Source organism: Crotalus tigris, unplaced genomic scaffold, assembly GCF_016545835.1.
Source record: "Crotalus tigris isolate CLP2741 ecotype Arizona unplaced genomic scaffold, ASM1654583v1 scf7180000024282.1769268, whole genome shotgun sequence".
In the NCBI taxonomy this organism is placed as follows: Eukaryota; Metazoa; Chordata; class Lepidosauria; order Squamata; family Viperidae; genus Crotalus; species Crotalus tigris.
The window spans coordinates 540,067-563,600 of NW_024100454.1; the positions used below are offsets into that span (position 1 = coordinate 540,067).

The following is a 23,534-nucleotide window of genomic DNA, read 5'->3' on the forward strand; positions in this document are numbered from 1 at the left end:
AGGTCTGCCTTTCCAAAGCAGAGGAGAAGAATGGGCAAGGTGACACAAGTGGCATGAGTTGGCTATACAACTTGTTTAGTTTTGTTGCTGCCATATGGAAAATCACTATGGTAAATTCCAGTCTAGTAGGGACCTAGCACTGTCCCAGTGAATCCCTGCACTTAAATTTGAATAAGGACACATGCCACTAAGTCTAGTTAGCAAATATGTCTGTTTATTGAACATCAGAAAATATCAAAACAATTAAGTGATGAAAAATGTGTGTTGGGGGTGGGGGAAGGCAGGCAATTTTTTCATTTTCTCTTACAGTTTTTACTTTGTTAAAAATTTCTTCAATGAAAAAACGTTTCTAAAAATTGTTTACATTTGGAATGGGCAGCCATATTAAATCTAGTAAATTATTGTTTTTTTACATATCTATATCAAAACTGCAGAACTTTCCAGGACCACTGGAAACAATACACTATGGATAATTGGCATGGACAAAGGAAAAGAACTTTTATTATTCCAGCTTGAATTCTTTTGTGTACATAACAGTAGAAGAATGCAGATGGAAAGTAGGACACCAGGTGATCCTTCCTCTATGTTGCACCATTAAAGAAGGAATCCTGAGAATCAGACAATTTTAGAATGGGTATTTTTATAGGAGTTTGCCCTCTGGTATTTCTTTACCTCATTTTTAAATCTCCCCTTGGCAAATTCATTACTCTCCATTTTGTCAACTTTCATGAATTCATTTAGCTAAACTGTCATCCTTAGATAAGCCAAGTTGCGCCTTAATACATAATACACTTCCCTTTTGTTCCTCCGTTGTTAGAATGATAAATTAATGAAATGCCAGACTGAGATTAAAAATGGCTTTCCTACCAGAATGACAGGGCAGGTTTTCCACTCAAAGTAGGGAGAGGAATAAGATATTTCACATACTTTGAATGTGCTGATGCAGTAACAGGAAATATTACAAAGGTATACACTGAAGAAATGTGTGCGTAGAGTAGCCAGGTGAAATTAAGTTCATTAATATTTTAAAATATTTTTAAGAGGGTTAAGAGACATAGAGAGCCAGATAGATATGGTTCCATTTTGTACAAAGGCTGTACAAAGACTGAATTTTAGCATTTGACAATGAAAGTAAGAGTCTCCGTTTGTCTGATTTATTCTTGAATAAGAGCAGCTTGTGCTCTGCAAAATCCTTGCTGAGGATAAGCAAGGGCAGGAAAGGTAGGTGGGAAATTTATTGTGCAAAACATATGCATGTATGCAGTACTTGGTGAGAAACTTCCAGACATGTCTCTTGTTTAAAATGCAATTGCTGTACAGGAAGAAATGGGATTAGAAACAGCTGGCCAACAAATGGAGATACTGTGATGTAAAATGGTCTGTACATTCATATTTGCAAATCCAAAAATGAAGCCAAGTATCTTTACCAAACTATTTCCTTTGTTGTGATTTCAGTGATCACAGTTGGTTGTACGCTTGTATTACTGATTTCCATTTAAGCTTTCCTTCCTTAGTCAAGTAAATCGTTGCAGTTGATAAATTAATAATACGATTGTTAAATGAACCTGACTTCCCCATTGACTTTGCTTGTCAGAAGGTTGCAAAAGGTGGTCACATGACCCTGGGACACTGCAATGGTCACAAGTATGAACTAGATGCCAAGCATCTGACTTTTGATCATGTGACCATAGGCTACTGCAACAGTCCTAAGCAGTGTTTTTTTTTTCTAAAAAAAAAAGGTGCTGGAACTCTCATCTTGTTAATCTTTTATTTATATAATTTTATTTATATATTTATTTATATAATTAAAACAAATATATTCAATTCTTAACATAAATTTAATTTATTGTATTAAAGGCAAATGTTCATAGTAAATTCCAAAGTTTTTTCCAATTCTCGTCCGGCAAATCTTCTCGACTCTTTTCCTTGCTCTTAGTATCTATGGCCGAATGTCATCCTTTGAGTAACCACAGATCAACATACTTTGAAGGATTGAAAAGTCTCTGAGGTGGTCTGACAAGTTTGATGAACAAAAGTGCTGAAATTGTCTTAGTCTTCAACAAAGCTCTTGTTGGGGTGGCAATTAGATTCATCTGTGAAAACCCACATTCACATTCACTTGAAGAAATGGGAATGGTATTCAGAGTCCGTATCAAATGCAACAGTTTTTCTGGATATGTCTTTTCAAGAATATATTCACAAAATCCACAAATCATTTCTCTTTCATTTAGTTGCAGTCTGATAGACAAGTTTCTAATTTCCACTTCTCCAAATGTCAGTTGAGTATTAACATCTTTAGGCCAATGTTTCTGATCAAGTACGCGAGACCAATATGCCAACTCATCGTCTTTGCTATCAAGCAATCTTTTTTCAATTGACTCTTTCAATTTTGTATAAAATATACTTGGGTCAATGGGAGGATCCTTTTTTTGAATCTTTTTTGTGAAGTAAAACTCCACGAAGAAAACACATTTTGAATGAGATTTCTCGTCCTCATCACCATCCCTCAGAGGAGACAGTTTCTTCATTCCTACTCTTTCCATCTTGGGGGAAAACTTATTTTCTTATGTTCTTCAAGAAAATCCAAGAACAGCTTGATTCATTCTTCCACCTATCAGGCCAAGTGGGCTGTTCTCCCTATGAAGGACCAGGTTCCTCCTCTTCAGGAGGATCAGGGGCACAAAATAGTACTTGAAGGGCCATCACAAAGAAGTGGGGATTATGTTATTCTCTAGGGACCAGAGGGCAGGACAAGAAGTAAGGGTGGAATCTTGTTACAGGGAGATCCATCATTGAAGAAAGAAGACGACAGCAATTAATCAGTGGAATATCTTCCCTTCTGGGGTTGTGGGTGCTCCATCACTGGTGGTTTAAAAAAAATAGACTGGACAGCCATTGGACTGGGATGGTGTAAGTCTTCTGCCTTGAGCCAGGGATTGGATTAGAAGACCTCCAAGGTCCCTTCAAAGTCTATGGTTCTATAAAATATATCACTGTTCCTTCTCAAAGGATAGATCTTTATCCTCTTCAAACTTTAGGCAAATCATGCCTGCCTCTGATTTTCCATCTTTCTATCTACACTGATTTCTTTCTCCAAAGTGTTCTTGCCCTTTCTTCAGTCATTTATAATCGCAGCCATTCTGCCAGCACCGCCGTCCCGCCGTATAGAGGGGGCAGCCCGCCGCCAATGCACCCCGTACCCCCCCTGCAGCCGCACCGCCAGCACCGCCGCCCCATGCCGTTGATGCACCCTGCGCCCCCGCCCACAGCCGTGCTACCAGTGCCTCCGCCCTGCCATCTAGAGCAGGTCTCGTGGCTGCCAAAACAGCTGTGCTGGCTCCAGCTCTGGGGGCAGCCCACCACCGATGCACCCTGTGCCCCCACCTGCCGCCGACCTGCCAGCATCACCACACCACTGTGTAGAGCGGGCCTCACAGCTCTCAAAGCAGCAGCTGTGACGGTTCCAGCCCCGGGGGGGGGCAGCCCACCACCAATGCACTCCACCCACTGCCGCCCCACCAGCACCACTGCCCACAGCAGCCCTGCCACCCCTGCCTCCTGTGCCCACAACCATTATTGCCCTAGCAGGGCTGAAGATCAAGAGAAACTTACCGTGGCATCGCTGCTCCAGTCTTCTCCAGGTATCTTCGGGACTAACTAGGAGATGGTGTAGTTGGGCAGCAGGGAGGGGTGCAGAGTTCCTGCCAACTTGCCTTTGCTGCAGACAACTTGCACGTGCAACGTTTGCTGGCTGGGTCTTTTGGCGCGCTCAGCAGCAATTCCTATTGGCTTTCGAAAGCCAATAGAGGGAGTAGCACACCTCATGCAAAAGTTGAAAAAAATCCATTAAAAAAAAGGTGCCGGAACACCGTTCTGTGCGTTCTACGAGAAAAAAAGGCCTGGTCCTAAGTTTGAATAATGGTCATAAGTCACTTTTTCCAGTGCCATTGCAACTTTGAACGGTCACTAAATGAACTGTTGTAAGCTTTAAAAATTGTGGAAAATGTATCTTTTTTAAAGGAATTGTATAAACATAGAGCAAGCATATTTGGGAAGAGTGTGATTTCCCCCCCCCCCCCTTCTCTGCAGTAATACTTCTGTTTAGAAACAGAAAATAAGCAGAGGTTAGCTACTGTTGGGGAACTCTTAAGATGAAAAGATTTCATTCCAGGCTAGTGAACAAAATGGCTTCTAATCCAGTTGCGTATCTTCTGCCCAGCATTGCTTAGCATTGGGGCTAGGAAATTATAGGTTCCTTTGTCTGCCATAACCGTTGTTGTCCTGATGGTGTAGGTGGAATTTCAGCTGAATAGTTATTATTGTGTAGGGGGAACGTGAATTGCATTCACTCCTCACTGTACCATGGCAACCAACATTTTGTCCTCCCTCAACTCTTAAGCAATAGCTGAGCTGCCTCAAGTCAGCCTAGAAATGACTCATGCACCTTGGCAGAAAGCAGATATGCATCATGTTTGGGAAAGACAGGAAACCTGAACTTCATTGGGGTTTATAGGGAGGATAAAGTGATGATTTATTGGTCTAATTGCTATTTAAGAATGAATGAAGAGGAAGCCGGCAAGGCCCAATCAGTAGTAACTACCATATGGCATTTTACTTTCTTTTGATGATCATGTTTGAAATGTTAGAAATCATAAACCATAGTTCTTATTTGTGGCATTTATGCAATCTTCTACTTGTACAGGCAGTCCTCAACATACAAGAGTTCATTTAGTGACTGTTCAAAGTTACAGCGGCACTGAAAAAAGTGACTTATGACCATTTTTCACAGTTACAGTCTTTGCAGCATTCCCACGATCATGTGATCAAAATTCAGATTCTTGGCAACTGATTTATATTTATGACTGTTGCTGTTCCCAAAGTCATGTGATCACCTTTTGTGACCTTCTGACAAGCAAAGTTAATGGGGAAGCCAGGTTCACCTAACAGCCGGGTTACTCACTTATCAACTGCAGTGATTCACTTAACAACTGAGGCAAAAAAAGGTCATAAAAGGAGGCAAAACTCACTTAACAAATGTCTCACTTCACAACAGAAATTTTGAGCTCAATTGTGGTTGTAAGTTGAGGACTACCTGTACTGCAGTGAGAATACTCTGAAGCTAAGTGATATGGTCCAAAGAAGCTCTTCGGGGGAATGAAATTCAGATAGTTCTCAGAAAGAAATGATTTGATCTCTGATCTTTGTTTTTAACACAGGATACAGGCAGGCCAGTCTTCCTATATAGAGCACTTACCTACATACATTCCTTGCTTCCCTGCAAACCCAACTTAATTAATTGCTGGAGAATATGGATATTAAAAGGAGAACAGCATTTTCATGGATGTATGCATAGGGTCAAGGTTTATCTCTCATATTCTCAAATCTGGAATTTCAGCGTGTTGATATAAAAGCATACAATTGGGGAAGTCCTAACGACCGCTAGTAACTTTAATATATAATTTTATATTTTTGAAATTGTTTTCATTTTTTAATGAAGCTGCCATCATGCTACCTCAGCAGATGGACAACACCTCACGGACTTTTACTGATTTTAGAAGTTAAAACAGGATTAACCTTGAATGAGATATCACCAGAGTTTTAGATTTAAGTGATATTTAAAAAAACAAAAACCTTAGAGAAGAATGATCTGCCACTTCCTGGTAATAAAATTACATGGATACAATCACCAGGAATCAGTCTTGAACTGAAGGCATCTTCACTCTCTACTGCTTATATTTCAGTCTAGATCACAGGTCGGCAACCTGCGGCTCCAGAGCTGCATGCGGCTCTTTGAGCCTTCCCCTGTGGCTCCCAGCCTCCTCTGCCTTTGCAGAGAGAGACAGAGACAGAGAGAGGCAATTGCGCTTCCCTGCTTCTCTCTCTCTCTCTCTCTCTCTCTCTCTCTCTCTCTCTGTGTGTGTGTGTGTGTAAAAGAGAGTGCACTCAGGAGTCGAAAAGCTTACTGGGCGGAGCTCCTCCCTTTGCTGCGTCTCTGCAGGAAGCAGGAAGGGCAGGAGAGAGCTAGCTAGCCCAGCTAGGCTGACTCAGGAATTCTGGGAGTTGGAGTCCATGAGTCATAAAAGAGACGAGGTTTTCTACCCCTGAGCTTGTTGGACAACAGCTTGAAGCTTGCCAGGTGAGCAGCAGATAGGAGAGGGGAGAGAAAGAGAGAGGGAGGGAGAGAGGGAGGGAGAGAGAGAGTGTGTGTGTGGGGGGAAGAGGAGTGGTAGACCAAGGGCAGATAGGGAGGGAGGGAGAGAGAGAGAGAGAGAGAGACCCTTTTGACATCTAAAATGAAGATAACACTGCATATATCCTTTTTTTACCTGTGTGTGTATGTAATTTTATTCTCTTAAAGCATTCTCTTGGTGATCATTGTTTTAATAGTATGGATATTCCCAAGAGTAATATTTTTACTTTTATTTTTAATGTGTGTGTGTGTGTGTGTGTGTGTGTGTGTGTGTGTGTGTGTGTGTATGTGTGTATATATACATACACACACACACATACATACACAAACAAACACACACACACACACACACCTATAATAAAGGTAAAAAAGGATATATGCAGTGTTATCTTCATTTTAGATATCAAAAGGGTTTTGCGGCTCCCGGTGTTTTGTTTTTGGTGGGAAACGGGTCCAAGTGGCTCTTTGAGTGTTTTGGGTTGCCTACCCCTGGTCTAGATACTGTAACAGAAGGATGGAAAATGGAAAAAAAAACCCACACTAATTTCATACTGTAGCCTGATCATGCAGAATGCTTCATGGATAAAAGGGTAGATTTTTCTTTAGAAGAAAATTGCAATGGGTCAAATTTTTAGGTCATCACATCTTTTCAACCCCAAACTGTAGAAATTCACTTTCTATTGATTTGGTAGATGAAATAAACAAGGTCAGAAGGTCAATACCTTTTAACTGAATATTGCTCTTTTTTTTTTCTTTCCTTCATTTTTTTGCAGGATCTTTCCGCAATGACGGCTTGAAAGCTGCTGATGTTCTTCCCATACTAAAGGAAAAGGTGGCCTTTGTTTCAGGTAAGTTCACAGTCTTTTCATTTCCATTCTGAAGTTTAATTAAAGCTAGCTGAAATTAGAAAAGTATAGAAATAAAGAGTTATATGTAATGGTTTTGTTTCCGAGTTTCACAAGATATTAAGAAACAATAGTCTACTGCAGTGGTGGAGAACCTATGGCACGGGTGCCAGAGGTGGCACTCGGAGTCCTCTCTGTGGGCACACATGCCATTCCCCCAGCCTTGCCTCCCCTGCGACCCCCTCCTCTCCAGCAGCCCCCCTGAAGGAGAGTCACCCCTGAGCATGGCCCACGTGGAGCAGCGCAGCCAAGGACATGGCAGCCAGGCAGCATAGACAAAACTCTGCCTTCATACCCCATCATGCACAGTTGATGCTGCAGGGCGTGGGCAGAAGGTGTGATCACCATAGCGCTGATGGGCAATCTACAGCAGGCTCTGGAGGCAGTGAGTGGCCCTGTGGGCAGGCAGGGCAGGGGATGGGGGGGGCAGGGCGGGGGATGGGCCAGTTTTTGGGCACTCGGTCTCTAAAAGGTTCGCCATCACTGGTCTATTGATTGGATTTAAATAATGTTTTAACAAGCAGACTCCTAAGGATAACTTTTCAGCCATGTTGTACTGATGTATTTTAATGACATTTTAAACTCTGTTTTTAATTTCTTTTCCTTTATTCCTTGCCTCCTTGAGAAGAATTTCTTTGTGAAATGATGGATATGGATTAAATGAATAATGTCTAATGTTCAATCTTTGCCATCATTACTTACTGTAAGATTCAAACAAAAATCCTGTTTGTTGAATCCAAAATACTTTTTGTATTTCAACTCCCATTAGCCCAAGCTTGGTCAGAAGCAATATATAGGACAACTGTCATTCAAAACATCTAGTAGATCTCTGGTTATCTACCCCACTGTCAAGCAAAATGAGGTACAAGGATAGAATATATCTTCCTAAACTGACATTAAATTACAATCTACATGCAATTTCTTATTTGGTTACTGGATTGAAAATAATTAATTGTTTTAAACTTGTGCAATGACTTTTGTATTTCTCTGTAATTTAGCATGATGACATATGGTTCTACATACAGCTAAAATTAATTAGAATTTTTGCAAACCTCAGATTCGGTTCCAATTCTAAATTAAAATAAAATGGTTGGGCTGTAGTTCAATCAGAAAACAGCAACATATTGAAAACTGCACAACACTCACATTATATCTGTAAGATAAACTTCCTTCTGCTCTGAATAGTTGAAAATTAGAAATAACGTAACCAAAAAGTAAGGGGTAAGTGTCAACAAGTCAAGTCAGAAGAGAGAAAACAGGATTCCAGTGAGGCAAGATAATGAAAATGAAACAGGCAAGTAAATGCTGATTCTTGAACAAAAATCAAAATGTCTTAAAGACACATTATCCCCATTGTTGGGTGATGAAATACAGAAGATGATCAAACTCTCACACCTTTAATTATAGTGTGACTAAAGTGAAAGCAGTTTCCAGACATAATTCAAAGTGTGGGTTATGATTTATAAAACTCACATGACTTGTGAGTAGGTTATTTGACAGATTATATTGTTTCCCTCTTAGATTTTAAGATTCTCAGTAGTGGCCTTCTTTATTCCCCAGAGGGACATTTGCTGTTTCCATTGAGGTTCTGAAATTGCAGATAAAATAAGGCTGGGAAAGTTCATTTTAATTGCAGCAAGTAAATATGTTTTTATCCCAACTGGCTTTTGTTCAAATGGGTTTTTACTGATAGTTGTTGCTTACATTCCTAACTATTTATTTGCTTTTCTGCTTTAATTGTCTGTCTTTTCTATTTTGTGTTTAATTATTATCCATTTTGAAGTGGAAAAGCAAGAGGTAATTTTAGTACATTATAAATTTTGTGAGCCAAGAGTCACTTAGGTGAGAAGGGCAGTCGTACAAACTGAATGATTGACTGAATGAATGCATGTAATAATTGCATAAATAATGAGATTTATTTCCACATTAACATGGATATGCTGTATTTTTTGCCAGAAGGTGAATAGACAAATCATAAAAATTGTACACTATTCCAAGTTTATGCTTTTGGAATCAACACTGAACTGAATGTTCAAACACATTAATTACAAATTAAAAGATGAATATTTTTGCATATGCATATGTGCTTTATGAATTTATATCCAATCCTACGCTTGGATCCATTATTCAATATCTTACTTCTAGATATTGCCAACTTAAAAGCTATGTGAATTACCTTGACAACTGACCTAAAATGGTAAAATAGAGTGATGCTTAAGTTTAATAGATATCGGTCATGCTTCATCTAAGCAAGATTCATGTAATTGCCATTCCCATGTCCTTCGTGTATTGCTCAATTGGTAGCTGTGCTCTTGTTAGAGATCCTGGTTAAAAAAAATAACGTTACTTCTGCGATTTGTAATAGACTTGGAAAAAAGCAAACTGCATTAAGTGACTTTCTTTTGGTCTTAGTTATTTAAAATACTGCATTTTTTGTTCTGAAGTGTAAATGGGTTTTTGGTTCAGAAAGGAGATTTTATGCTGTCCTAGTGTAAATTGTTACCTAAAGATAATATAGCCTGAACTCGTAGAGGCTGTAGAGAATGAAAGGGTTACTGTCTTTTTAAAAAGATGGCAGAGAAGACACTAGAGACTTTTCTTGTCCAATTGTCTTGCTTCTGAAAAGGCAATCACTTCTGACACAGCAAGCTCAATAGCAATCTTGCCAGCTATGCTGCCCCTCAGTAACAGGCAACAATTACCAGTGGCTTTTTTGGAAATGTATCTTTATGGTTTATTTGGTGCCTGAGGAGCATTGTTCCTAATCTGCTGTTGCTCTTTATATTCTGTCCTGCATATCTCTGCAAAAAGCCTGAGCTCAAAAATGAATTTTGCTTCTCCTTTTCCACCCAAATCACATGAGCTCTCTGTTTCCTTTCATATATAGGTACTTACTTTCAAGTGCCTTCCTTTCTCTGTGCTTTGATTTCACACTTTTGATTTTCTTCAAAGTCTTCTCTCTTAGAAGATTTTGCCTTCTGTCCTTTGCTGCTATCTTTTTAAAACTGATAAGAAGTGTGGTAGCTGTTGGGTCCAGATAATCCAGGCGCAAGCCAGCTTACATTTCAGAATGGACAAGCTACATCCTCCCTCCATCAAAAATGTCTGAGAAAAAAAGTTAGATATTAAATTTGAATGTACATTTATATTCATATTTAAAAGCAAAAGTATTGTTTAAAAACCTTGACCATTCCTTAATACATCTAAGTAGTCAAGTTTTCTTGGTTTGTTCATTTTCAGTTTGGTTGTTGGAAAGGAATTCTGACATAGCTATGCTAGGAATATAATATTTATACCAACTCAGAATATCAATACTTCTAGATACAGTTCAAGATGGAGGTGCTCACTTTTAAAGCCCTGCATGGCACAGAATCTGGATATTTGTAGGTCTCCAGTTATCATTAAGTATCTAATTTAATTATTAAATTAAAATTATTTTTTTTCTGCTGTAATACCCTCCTTTTAGAGCATCATTTTGCTGAAGTAAGAATAGCCTTGATCTTACTGGCATTTAGCAAATCCCTGAAAAATTGTTTCCTTCAGCAACCTTAAGGATGCCAGAGAAATGGGAAGTCCCCAAGACTGTTACTCTTATAGGTAGTCTCAAATACAAAGTTGGTTTTCAAATGGAAACAAAATTGGATCCATTTTTGTCTTTAATTAAAACAGTTGATTTTGCCATTCCTGCCAACTTCATTAAATTTTCCATCCATTCTTCTATTGTGGGAATTGACAGATATTTCCAACTTTTGCACATATGGAATTCTCTCTGCAGTCAACATATATAATAACAAAGTCCATTTTTTAAAAAAGGTTTTTATCCATATATGAATATATAGATATTCAAAGGCACATTGGCTCCAGCACCATCACAGCTTTGAATGGTTGCTAAACAAATGATGGTTAGTCAATAACTATCTTTATGTAAAATGCTAATTCATTCTCCTGCAGTTTTATTTTTTTATTTTAATTTAACTGTACTTTAATTCTTTTTCACTGTTGCATGTTTTAAATGACAATCTATTGTGCACCTCTCAGAATCACATTTGTGAGATGAGTGGCTATATAAATCTGATAGATCAATTATTAATAATTAATTTATATCCATTATTATGAAAGCTGAAGTATATTCAGCAACAATATATACCCACCTACATGTTTTGTTTTGAGTTTCGAACAGAGCAACCTCACTTAAACATTTCAAGTTGGCTGTGTTTCAACCTGAGACTCTTGAAATGGCTTGAATGTTCTGAATTCTGAATATGACTGGATCAAATGTTGATGCTCTACAATCTTAGCTAGAAAAAAACGTTAGGTTTTTCAATTAGGAGTCAGTAATCAGCCCAACTTCCATGGTTAGAACAATTAGCATGCCCATAATACCATTCAAGGCTGTTGTGTTTTGTTTTGGGTCTGATTCTTATTTATCTATTTATTCAATTTACTGTATATGGCTGCCCATTACCAAGCAACTCTGGGCAGATAGAAAAGGTTAAAAAATTACAATATGAAAAGTAGACTGTAAAAAAAATAAAATACACTATCCCAGGGACAGCATATTATTTTATATCACTTCACTACGTAATTATAATGAGCTCATATATACCATCCTGGTCCATTTCCTGGAGGAAGATCCAGATTTGAGAGGTTTTTAAAAGACCAGCAGGCTTGGGGCCTCCGGACTGATATCTCCTGAGTTCCGTAAGATGATACTGTTTAATATATGGGCCCAAATCAGCAACTGTTGAATTTTGCAGACAGTTAAGGATAACTGGAGACCTACAAATATCCGGGTTCTATGCCATGCAGGGTTTTATAAGTGAGCACCGGCATCTTGAATTGCACCCAGAAGCCCATCGGTAGCCAGGGAAATATTATTATTAGGAATATTATACTGATGTATTAAGGCTTTATTTATAACTACTTGTACTGCTGCATTTAGGAGCAGCTGTAGTTTCTGTATGGTCTTGAATCCTAGTTCTTGTTTGAACTTTGAACACGCAAAACATCTATGACAAGGTCAAAACAGTTCAACTTGCACTGTTTTACACATTTCTACCTTTCCTTCCCCAGGCAGATACAGTATGCAGCCTATCCTGATCTTACATTACTCTTCACAACTTCACTGCACATTGATGACACTGTTTCTAAATAGCTCCAGCAAGCATATGTCACATGGCCGTTTAGTAATATCTGAAGGATCACAAATTTTCCACTCATATAAGATATAACTATTAGTAAGAAGGCAAATAGCCATTCTGAAAGATATGTGCTAGGAAATTACTCTGTGTGAATGTTAGCCAATGGATGCATAAATTTGGCTTTGACCGCTGCATCTGTTTGTGGAAATATTTAGAAGGAGATTGTTAATAAGAAAAAAAAAATGAGAGCCAAGAGGAAGGAAATGCAATGTGCTGCTGTTGTAATATATAAAAAGAAGAAAATAACACCAATTGCATTTGGAAGCCGTTCTCAGGGACAGAAAAATTACATTCCAATTCAATTGTTTGTTAATGACATTTGCTGACATTCACGCCAGCCCTTGTCCTTGTGTAAAAAAAGTGTTCACTTGGTACAAAAAAGTTTATGTTTTTACTTGGAAAGGTCAAGGATCTAAAATAGAGTAATACCTATGGTTGCTCCACAAACGGCAATTTTTTTTTTGCAGTCTGCTATATCTACATTCCCAAGAATACTTTAAACATTTTAAAATATCTCTCAAGCTAATTTTACAGTTCTTTCTGTTCTTAGATTGTAAAAACAAATTGCTGGTTAAGGAAGGTCGAACTATACCAAGAGCTGAATGTGAAGAGTTGGATCATTCTGTACCTGCTGTTTACATAAAGGAAAGCTGCTTTACACTCTGGCTTATTACTAAAAGAAGATTTTGGTTTTTATTTTGTTTTTAAAATTTAATAAATTATAGAAGTTACTGGTTTGGTATCCAAGCGTTAAGCAAATTAATACTATATCTTTCATTTTTTTGTAGATCACTCTGACTTACAGAGTTCTTGTCGACACTTGAGAAAAGCAGTTATTTAACTGGCTAGTTGTGAAATCTAGACTTCAGCAATGCTCAAGAATTATCTATCAGACTAATTTGTGAATCGGTGTGCATTATCTTTTGGTTCTCAAATGGCATTCAGAAATAAGTATTTTTGAATAGGTTTAAAAGTCAGATTAATTAGATTAATATGGAAATAAGATTAAATGAATTTATGAAAGGATAGAAGTAAAAATGATATGTAGCAGAAATAGACTCAGTCTATGCTTAGTGGAGGATCTTGTTCCATGCTATTCAGCTGAGAAAGTTAAGGGAGATGTGGTCAGCATCCTGAGCAGAATGAAGGCCTTTTTAGTACTTGGATGGGGAAGATTAGAAAGTACCAGGGGTGAAAGTTAGACTGGAATTCAAAAAGAATTGTGGAAAAGGAAAAGGGGAATTACTCCTACCTGATTGCCAACCACGTTGACTTAGCTACGTAGTTATCAAGAATTCAGTTTGATTTGGAATCTTCATGTGTATCTCTAATAATCATGCATGGCCTTGCTTGCTTTATTAACATAATATTTTTCAAACTTGTTTGAGGAATTAAATAAAAAGCAGCAGTATTGCCCTTTAATAATTATAGGTAATAAAGTAGCATATTTGTTTGTTTTTTCCTATTGGTAATTGATACATGACCACGATACACCAATGAAAATACTTCAACATTTCTTTTGAATGTTATTTATTTAGATTGGATTAGGTGAATGTTATGTCTTCTAAAAATTGGCTGATATTCCCCCCTCCCCCGGGATTAGTATATCTATAGATTTAATATTTGTAAATCAAGAAAGGTTTCCTAGTTCATTTAACTACCGCCATTTTAGATTTTGATTTTAAGGTTCAGAGTGACAAATTTGAGGAATTGGATTTCGTAAAAAAATCAGAAAGAATGAGGGCACATCAGGATAAATATAAATATCAGACATCTGTTTTTGGCCCTTTCCATGGTAATAATTTCTATTCCATGGATAATTTCTATTATCCAGGTTACTAAAACTTCAGTTTGCATATTAAGACTCCCTTGGTTCATTGATAAGGCAAAGTGGATTCACTATTTATTAAAGAGCTACAAATTGCTATGAAGATTAAACATTAATTATGTGTGAACAATTATGCTCATCCAGCTGGTAAGATTTGTTGTTCAGCCCAAGCCAGAAGTATGAATATAACCTTCAACTTTAGATTAAGTATACCTAAAGATTGTACTTTAAAAAATATATATGGCAAGTTTTTAAATCAACCTTATCCTGTTAAATACTCTGTATGTCAAATTATTCTGTTATATGGTCATTACCTTTCAGGTTCCTACAAATCTCTTTATTAAGAAAGATTTTACTTCTGGTTTCCAAAGTTTGAGGGCCAAATTATATTTACAATAAATGGCATGGCAGACAATGAATAGGGCTGGCTTTCTGTGTAAATTGGTTTCCAGCATGTTCATGGGATTTTTATTAGCATTGGACAAATTCTCCACTTCTAATTTTACAATCATTTTGCAATTATATTGTCCAAATGGCTAGAAATTAATGGTAAATCACTGCCTTTGGGGGGGGGGATAAAAGTTATGTTTTAAAGAGAATATAACAGCTAACAAAAACTAATACAAATTAAAGAGAACAAAGAAAACATGAGAAAATGGAAAAAGGGCAAAAAAGAGATAAGAAATAGAAAGAATAATGACCTGATTTCCTTTGCAATAAATACAAATATGATTATAAAGTTATCTCCTACTCTATGATTACAAAAAATCCCTCACTTTTTTTCTATTATCCAATCTTTTTCTAATCATCAAAACCACAAGTCATAAGTGCATCTTTTTCTGTTTCATGCAAAAAGTCTATAAAGGTTCATCAATCATAAATGTAGATTTTATGTCTTCTCTAATCAAAGAAGTTAATTTAAACATCTCTGCAGATTTCATAATCTTCATCAACCATTCTTCCATTGTGCATAGTATCAAATTTTGTGATATTTGAATATATAATTTATTCTTGGTGCAGTTAATAAAGTTTTATGGCTTTTTTTCTTTGCCTGTTCATTTGTCCCAAAATAAAAGCCTCTGATTTTATTCTGGATTAAAGTATGTATCTGCATCCAAAATTTGTTGGCTTTTACGTGTCTACCAAACATGATAAAATATCCTTCATGTTGTTCACGTTTCCAGCAAAGATTTGAAATACCATTATATATTCTAGACAATTTTTCTGGTGACAAGTACCAACATTATACCATTTTATAAAAAGTCTCCTTAACATAATTAAATTTTGGTCCTTTCATTTGTGATATGAAATGGGCCTGTAATGTGAACTGAATCATAGTAGTTGTTCTGCTGTCACTTAACCATGACTAGTTAAGTGATGTCTTCTTGAAAGGAATAATGACCTGAATCCAAAAACTCATCATAATATATATTGCAATTATATATTATATCTGGTACACATTATGCAAAAGTCACATTAACTTTTTCCTTGAAAAAAATCATAAGACCAATTCAAAGTGAGGGTAATGTTTCTTGTGTTCATTTTTTTTAAATTTACAAGTGTTTTGACCTCTGCTCTTAGTTCTCTAAATTTTGATTCAAAGCAACCAACATTTGGTATTTTTGAAAAGTGTATTTTTTTCCCCTGGATTCAGTTTTCATGTGATTTTTCACAAATCATCATAGGGAAAAGTCAATCTCAATTTTGCTAGACTAGTTCTTGCCTGTAGATTTAATAGCATTGATTGTCATTTAAAAATCAAATATATTAAGAAAATGCCCAATTGTCCATCCATCCATCCATCCATCCATCCATCCATCCATCCCTCCCTCACTCTCTTTCATCTCTCATCTATGTCTGCCTATCTGTCTGTCTGTCTCTCTGTCTGTCTCTCTCTCTCTCTCTCTTATCTATCTATCTATCTATCTATCTATCTATCTATCTATCTATCTATCTATCATCTATCTATCTACCATCTATCTACCATCTATCTACCTGGAGAGTTTGAAATTTGTACTTGCTAACCAATGCTGTTAGTGGGCACTCCTAAACTTTTGAAAAATCCATCCGTTTGAAAATACAGAATAATCACCATTTTTATTGCTTTTTTTTTTTTTTACATAATGCCAGTTTCTAGTTGAGGTGTTAATAGTATACAGTAAGCCAGAGAGCTGCCCTAATGACTCAAGTTTTAAAAAACTGAGAGGAGATCTTTACAAAGAAGCTGCAGTTTGGTCATTTCCGTCTTCCTTTGGCTTACATGATGTAATGTGCTTCCTGATTAATTTTCTAGCCATTGTTTGCTTTGTTACAGGCGGCCGTGATAAACGAGGAGGTCCCATCCTGACTTTTCCAGCACGCAGCAATCATGACAGAATAAGACAGGAAGATCTTCGGAAACTTGTGACTTACTTGGCTAGCGTACCAAGGTAAAAGTTCAACAAAAAAAAAAAGGCCTTGACGTGTTCTTGGAAAACCTTTGGTACATATTGGCATGGAAAAAAGAAATTCTTCTTTTGTGCTCATTCCCTTCACATCTTATTCAGCCAAGTCAGAATGGAATGGGGTAAAGCGACATAGCCCATGGCAGACAATGAATAGGGATAGCTTTTTGTGTAAATTGGTTCTCAGCAGAGTCCATGGGATTCTTTTATTAGTATTGGACAGACTGTCTATTTTTCATTTTGCAGGTACGTCATGCAAATGGTTGGAAATGAAAGGCAAATCACTGTGCCTTTTGTGATATGAAATGGGCTTATAATGGGAACTGAATTGTGGTAGTTTTGCTGTCACTTAACCATCATCACTAATATCTTCTTGAAAGGATTAATGTCCTGAGAACAAAAACTCATCATAATATATATTACAATTGTTATCATAAGAAGTTATATCTAATATGTGTTATATATAATTCATATTAATTTGGGTTTCCTGGTAAAATAATAAATCAGTAGACCATGTGGCTATCCCCTCATCAGTACTTTCTCAACTGAAAATCAGAAACCACTTTGTCTGAATAGGGCTTTATTATGGTCTAACTTTAACCGGTATTGTGCTGCCTGATTTATTTTGTGTATTAAGGACAGTGAAGGAAAGATGAGGAAATAGATTTGGGGGGGGGGTTCCCAATATTGTGTATAGTTTTTGAACTCTCTGTCTGTGGAAAATAAAAATCTGCCTTGAACAAAAACTCTGAATTAGCTACATTTATCAATAAATGCACAATGGCATATTTGATACCAACCCAAGTATATTTGTATGTAAAAAAATAGTGGATTTTAGTTTATTTCAAGCATTACTTTGTTATTTCTTGTAACATTTATTACCCTATAATGAAATTCTCAGAGCAGCTTTTATAAAGTATTTTTTAAAACCATACTATTTAATAACTCAACATTCTAAAACAATCATGATACTTAGACTTTGGAGCCAAACAATAAGGCTTCTAATTTAAACATAATAACATAATATGTAGGAATATTTATTATTTTGAAATCAAGTACAGGAAAAAAATGGATTTCAAGAACTATCATTTATTATTTATTACTTATGGACAGAATGCTCCCGCTTCTATATTTCTTGGTTACTCTGCTTCAAAATTCATCATCTACCTGTCTTTCAGATTACTAAGGCAATTAAATTAATTTTAAAAATTGACATACACATTTTATTTGCTACAATTTTCAATTTGTGTTCTTTTTTACTTCCTGTGGGAAAAAAATTGATAGTGAAAAAAGAATGAGATTATCCAATTGCCTCTGAAGTGTGTGTATTTTGCACTGGGATTTACCCACTGCACATGGACTGGTAAACTGTAAAAAAAGAAAAAATATTTTTTGTAATTGTTATTTATTTATTACAGCCCAAGGTTAACAGCTTAAAATATTGTATAGGCAAGGTATATACGTACATACATACATACATGTGTATGTGTGTATGTATATATATGAATGAAAAGGGGAAAGATAGGAGTTGACCTCAATAATTGAAGATCATAAATTAAACATTTTACAGTATTTAAAATTTAAATACAAACCATGAGGTTTCTGATAGCAATAGCTATGAAATTCAAAACTTACTCACTTTCCTGAAAATGTGACCAAACATACAGTATAATGATATATGGGAAAGACCTTGGGAGATGGAGGGAATAGATGCTGCCTAAGATATTGTCAGATAAGGGGCAGTATTGCTCATGGGTGGATGATGAATGGGGCAAGGGATCAGAAGACACCCCTCTAATTTTGGGGGTATGAAGGTGGAGAATTATACTTTTAGATTTACAAAAGCTTTGTTAATGTATTTTAACAATAAAGTAGAATGAGTTTATTGGGTCATATTTCCTGCTTGGTCTACCGGATAAGGCTGATATACAAATGGTTCTTGGTTTGTAACCACTAGTTCAGCAACCATTCAAAGTTATAGAAATGGCACTGAATGAATAGTACTTATGACTGGTCCTTGACCCTCCAGCTGTCGCAGCACTTCCACAATCTTGTGATCGTGATTTGAGTGTTTGGCAATTGACTTGCTCTTATGGCAATTGCAATAGCCCACAGTCACAGGATTGTCATTTGCAATGTTCCCTGCTTGCTTTCCCCAGGCAAAGTCAATGGGAAAGATGGCAGGGAAGGTCACAAATTGCTTCTATAGATTATTCCCAATACTTTTTCTCCCTAGAAGTTCCACTATGGAGTATAGGATCCTTGCCACCTGCTATGCTTCGTAGCATGCATCTGCCCATAGAATCCTCACCTGCCCTAAGTGGCCAACATGATGATGATGTTATCTGTTCAGTCATGTGTGACTCTTGGTGATTCCATGGGCCACGTCTCTCACATCTTCTGATCTTCTTTGAGTTGTTCTATGCTCTGGCTGGTGTCAGCTTTGATGGCTTCCAGCCACTGTGTTCTTTGGCGGCCTGATTTCCTTTTGCTGCTAACTCAACATAATTGCTTTTTCCAGTGAATTCCCCTGCATGACATGGCCAAAGTATGTGAGACACAACTTTGTGATTTTGCCTTCTAGTGACATATCTGATATTAATGTGCTCTAGTACTTCCTTGTTGGTCACCTGTGCTGTTCAAAGAATACACAGAAGCCTTCTGTGATTTTCTTCCTGTCCTGTTTGTTTGAGGCCCAACTTTCACAACCAGAGGTAGCTACAGTGAATACAGTAGAGCAAACTAAGTTGTCAGGCCCAACTTAGGTAGATATATTTGGTACTCAACTGGACAGGCAAACTCATCCCAACTGTTTTCTCATGCAAGCAGGCAGATAATATTACAGAGAGAGTCTCCCAGCAGACAGGATTAGATAGAATAGAGCTGGAAGGGACCTTGGAGATCTTCTAATCCAGCCTCCTGCTCAAGCAGGAGAACCTATACCATCTCAGACAAGTGACTGTCCAGTCTCTTCTTTAAAACCTCCAGTGATGGAGTGCTCACAATTTCTGAAGGCAAGCTGTTCCACTGGTTAATTATCCTCACTGTTAGGACGTTTCTCCTTAATTCCAGGTTGCTTCTCTCCTTGATTAATTTCCTTCCATTGTTTCTTGTCTCACTCTCTGGGGCTTTGGAGAATAGTTTGACCCTCTCTTCTTTGTGGCAGCCCCTCAAATACTGGAATACTGCTATCATCTCACCCTTATTTCTTCTTTTCTTTAGACTAGCTGTACCCAAGTCCTGCAGCTGGAAGCTCAGGCAGATTGAAAATTGTTATAATTGGTGTACAAGTCCTTCTTTTTTTGCCAGTACTGGTCAAAAAATAATAATCCTAAATTTATTTGGGGAAAATCAAAAGGGGCACTTTAGTTCTGAGCAGTTAGAATTCCAACAATACTGAGAGAAATGCAAAAGGAGAAGGCAGAAATTCAGCAATGCAAATTTGCTTTGAAAGATAACAGCAAAATGCAACTGTCAGTCTCTGCTTAAGACTGCCCTGAGGGCTGCTAGGAAAATGATTTTAGCAAAAGGAGTCAGCAGGCAAAGTTCAATAATACGTGTGGGACCCTTACAAATCCTTCTACAGAAACATGCCTTTGAAGTTTGGCCTGCAGAGCTGACAGCTAGCCAGGGAAAAACCACGCTGGACTAAACTCAATTCAACCTCTGTGGAGGTTCTCTCTACTCTCTCCAGTTCTCTCTGCTCTTGTTTCTCTAAATGTTCATGCTTTGTTTCATAAGTGGTCTGGAAGACAGAAATATTAACAAAGTTCTGTTTCTGTTTAATATTTATAGATAGAGGTGAATCCCTTCCAACTTCCACACTAGGAAAACCTCTTTTGTGCCTGTGCTTCTATTATAAACCTCAACCATTGAAAAATTTCCAAAATAAAAAAGTAACCTTGTTGTCCTAGTTTCTGTTGCAATAGAAAAAAGTTCCTATCTATTCAGTGAAAAGGGGTTGAAACTGAATAGCAAGGAAGGCTTTAAGTGGACACAGGGAACAGGTTTTTGGATACTGAGATGTATATTACCTAGTATATATATATATATGGCAGCTGTTCTTCAGATTGAGTTTCCTTAAGGTTTTGTTTTTGCCTTGTGCTTTCATTTTACTTTTAACAACACCCAGCTTGGCCTCTCAGCATCCTTTATTCCTCTTGATCATACTCAGTGTGGGATAATTAATGGGCTTTAGACTGGGAGGGTAGTAGATCAAACTTTCAAAAATAAATATCAAATATCCATGAATATTGTGCTTGATAAGGTAGCAGTAAAACTGCCCCTTTAGATGTTACTGTAGCTTGCAAGTATTGTACAATTAGAAATTTAAGACCTAGGTTTTTTTTTAACATAGATGATCATCACAAATACTTATCCAAGTCTAACCATTTAATATGTTACTTGATTTTCTCTTAAGGATGCTTTGAAAAATGGCATATATAAATATATATATAAATAATAATTTATATATAATCTGTAATTGACCTGTGGCATAGTGTGTCTGTCTACCTACCGAACTATTTATTTATCTATCAGATTAGAAAAATGCTAAGCATTTGCTATTAATAAACATCTTATATCTTGTTAGTAATATTAGGAGTAGATTAAAGTGGTTTGATTATATCTTTTTCTATTTATACAATAATGTAAAAGTGTTTGCATTGTAATCAGTTTAGTCAGCTAACAGCAGCAGGAGGAGGAGGAAATTGGTATAAATTGTATTTAATTTAAATATTATATAAATATAATATTTAAATATAAAGCAAAATTTCTTGATTGTAAGCAGAATACAATATTGGAACAGTCTACCTATGGAGGCTGTGTGTTTTCCATCTCTAGAGTTTTTAAGAAAAAGGCAGATAGGCAGCTTTCAAGATTGATTAAATTGGGTTTTCTGCACATTGCAGTGTTAGAAGTAAAGTCTTCATCCTGGTTCATCCAAGCCGGGAATAAATAAGCAAACATGGCGACTGCTTTGGGAAGAAGGTTACAGTTTATTGCAGAAAGATGGTTCTTCAGGAAAGAGCAGAGGAGAGAAGAAGGGCTGAGCACATGGTGTTGTATGTTTTTATACCCCCTCTAGCCTTTTGTTTGGAATAGTTTCCTGTTCCTGTGGCATGAACTTTGAGGCTATTTCCTGTGTCATGTATTCTGACCTGAGTTTAGGTGTGCCTCTATGGTATACTTGATGGTAATGGGTTAGTCCTATTATATCCCAAAAGTCATCTCCTGCTTTCCTGGGGCTGGGCTAATGACTCTTAAGAGTTTCTTTGTCTTGAGTTCCCTGGCTCCAACCTTCCTAATGGTCTTAAATCTGCATTTGTATGAGGCTAGCTCTTGCCTGGGGCAAAGAAATTTGGGACCAGGTTTGGTTTCTGCTTTTCAAAAAATCCTTTTGGTGAAAAATATATTTTCCTTTTTAATATTTCCTTCTGGGGGGGCTAACTTCCCTCAATCCCCACTTTGTGCCTTAAGTGTGTAAATGTATGACACTCTTAAATGGCACATGATTAAAATTGATCTGGTCAGGGAAACTTGGTAAACAATCTTTTAAACTGTTAAGCCAAAAAAATAAGACACTAATAGAGGCAGCAGAAAAAGATCCCTGCTCCTAAAAGGAGAGCTTGCAACCCATAAAGTTCTAAAAGTCAAGGCAAAAATTGTTAGGTGTAAAAGAAATTTATGGTGTCCAATATTCTATGCCAATCATTTTCAAATGTTGGATGTTACCTTTAGTTTCCAGTGAGGTTTGCTTACCTCCCAAAATTCTTCACAGCCATGGTTTTCCTCAGTACATGACTGCCTGTTTTCAGGGGTTGTTTCCTGCCTTAGCTCTTAGTTCAGCGCATCCAGGTTAGTAATGTCCAATTGAGGTTAGCCAATATGCCAGGCTATTAAATTTTCTTTAAATTGCACATAATGAGCTCTAGGAATCCCAATCTGGGCTCACCAGTGCAAGATATTCAGGGCTGAGGTTTGGGGATCTTTCCTGTTGCTTCCTTAGTCAGGGCATAAGAATTGCAAATCAACTGAGGGGGCCTAGTTCCCTCCCCCTTGGAATTTGCTGGAAGTTGTTCCTACAAAGCTTTGGTGCAATAGAGCAAAAATCAGCCTGGGGAACTTTACTAAAGGTAGGTGGAGGGGATAGACTCAATGTGATTCTGAATGGTGTGGGTATGTGCATGTATGTGCAGCTACTTTTACAAAATAGTCAATACAAACATTCTGGATAAATTTTCCCTCCCACCAGATAGAAGTCCAAGGTGTTCAGTACTTGCTCTGCCACCTGTTCCCAAATGCCATCTCTCCATTAATACATTCAACTGGCTTGTTACAATACAAATGGGGCAAGAAAGAAAAGTTTACAATGAGTTTCCACCCTCCCCCCATAGTCTAAATTTCTTTTCTGAGGCTTCGCATGGCACCAGTGGCTCCAGGACTCCTTCCTTCTGCAGCTCTCACAAGCATCTGGGGAAATGGTAGGACTTGGGAAGATGTTCCACTTAGATTGCATGGTGGCTTTTTAGTGGATGGCTGGATTCAAAACTCAATTCCATGGCTCAAATGGATGGAGGCAGCATCTGGGTCTGTGTGTTCTGCTTCCAAAGGCTTGGGAGAGGGTTTCAGGGCTGAAAGATACAAGAACAAGGTCTCCCCCCCCCGCTTTCTGGGTGAACTCTCCCAGGAGAGGCAGACAAAAGGTATGGAGAACAAAGGGCAGGAAAAAAAATTGGAAGGGGGGTAGCTTGCAGGCATTTTCAAAAGGCATTAATATTGCAGTTATTAAAGAAACAGATAGACAAATGGGGAACAACAAAATGAAATGTTTCACCTTTGAACTTGACCATTTGCAACATATTAAGGACAAGAACTTGCAACTTGAAAGGAAGAGGGAAAAAAATGCTAGGCAGCTTGAGAATGCTGAAAACTCCAAATAATTTTGAAAGCCTAATATTTTAAGAT

The 23,534-nt window shown here is 37.3% G+C and overlaps 1 protein-coding gene across 1 annotated transcript in view; it reads left to right on the forward strand.

The window, feature by feature from the left end:
• The first annotated feature begins 367 nt into the window (after nt 1-367).
• Nucleotides 368-23,534, forward strand: part of KALRN (kalirin RhoGEF kinase) — a 315,007-nt gene continuing 291,840 nt past the window's right edge. Inside the window, 3 exon segments of the mRNA XM_039323763.1 lie at nt 368-569; nt 6,964-7,038; nt 16,439-16,553. Coding sequence (XP_039179697.1) covers nt 479-569; nt 6,964-7,038; nt 16,439-16,553 — 281 coding nt within the window. The 5' untranslated portion in view covers nt 368-478.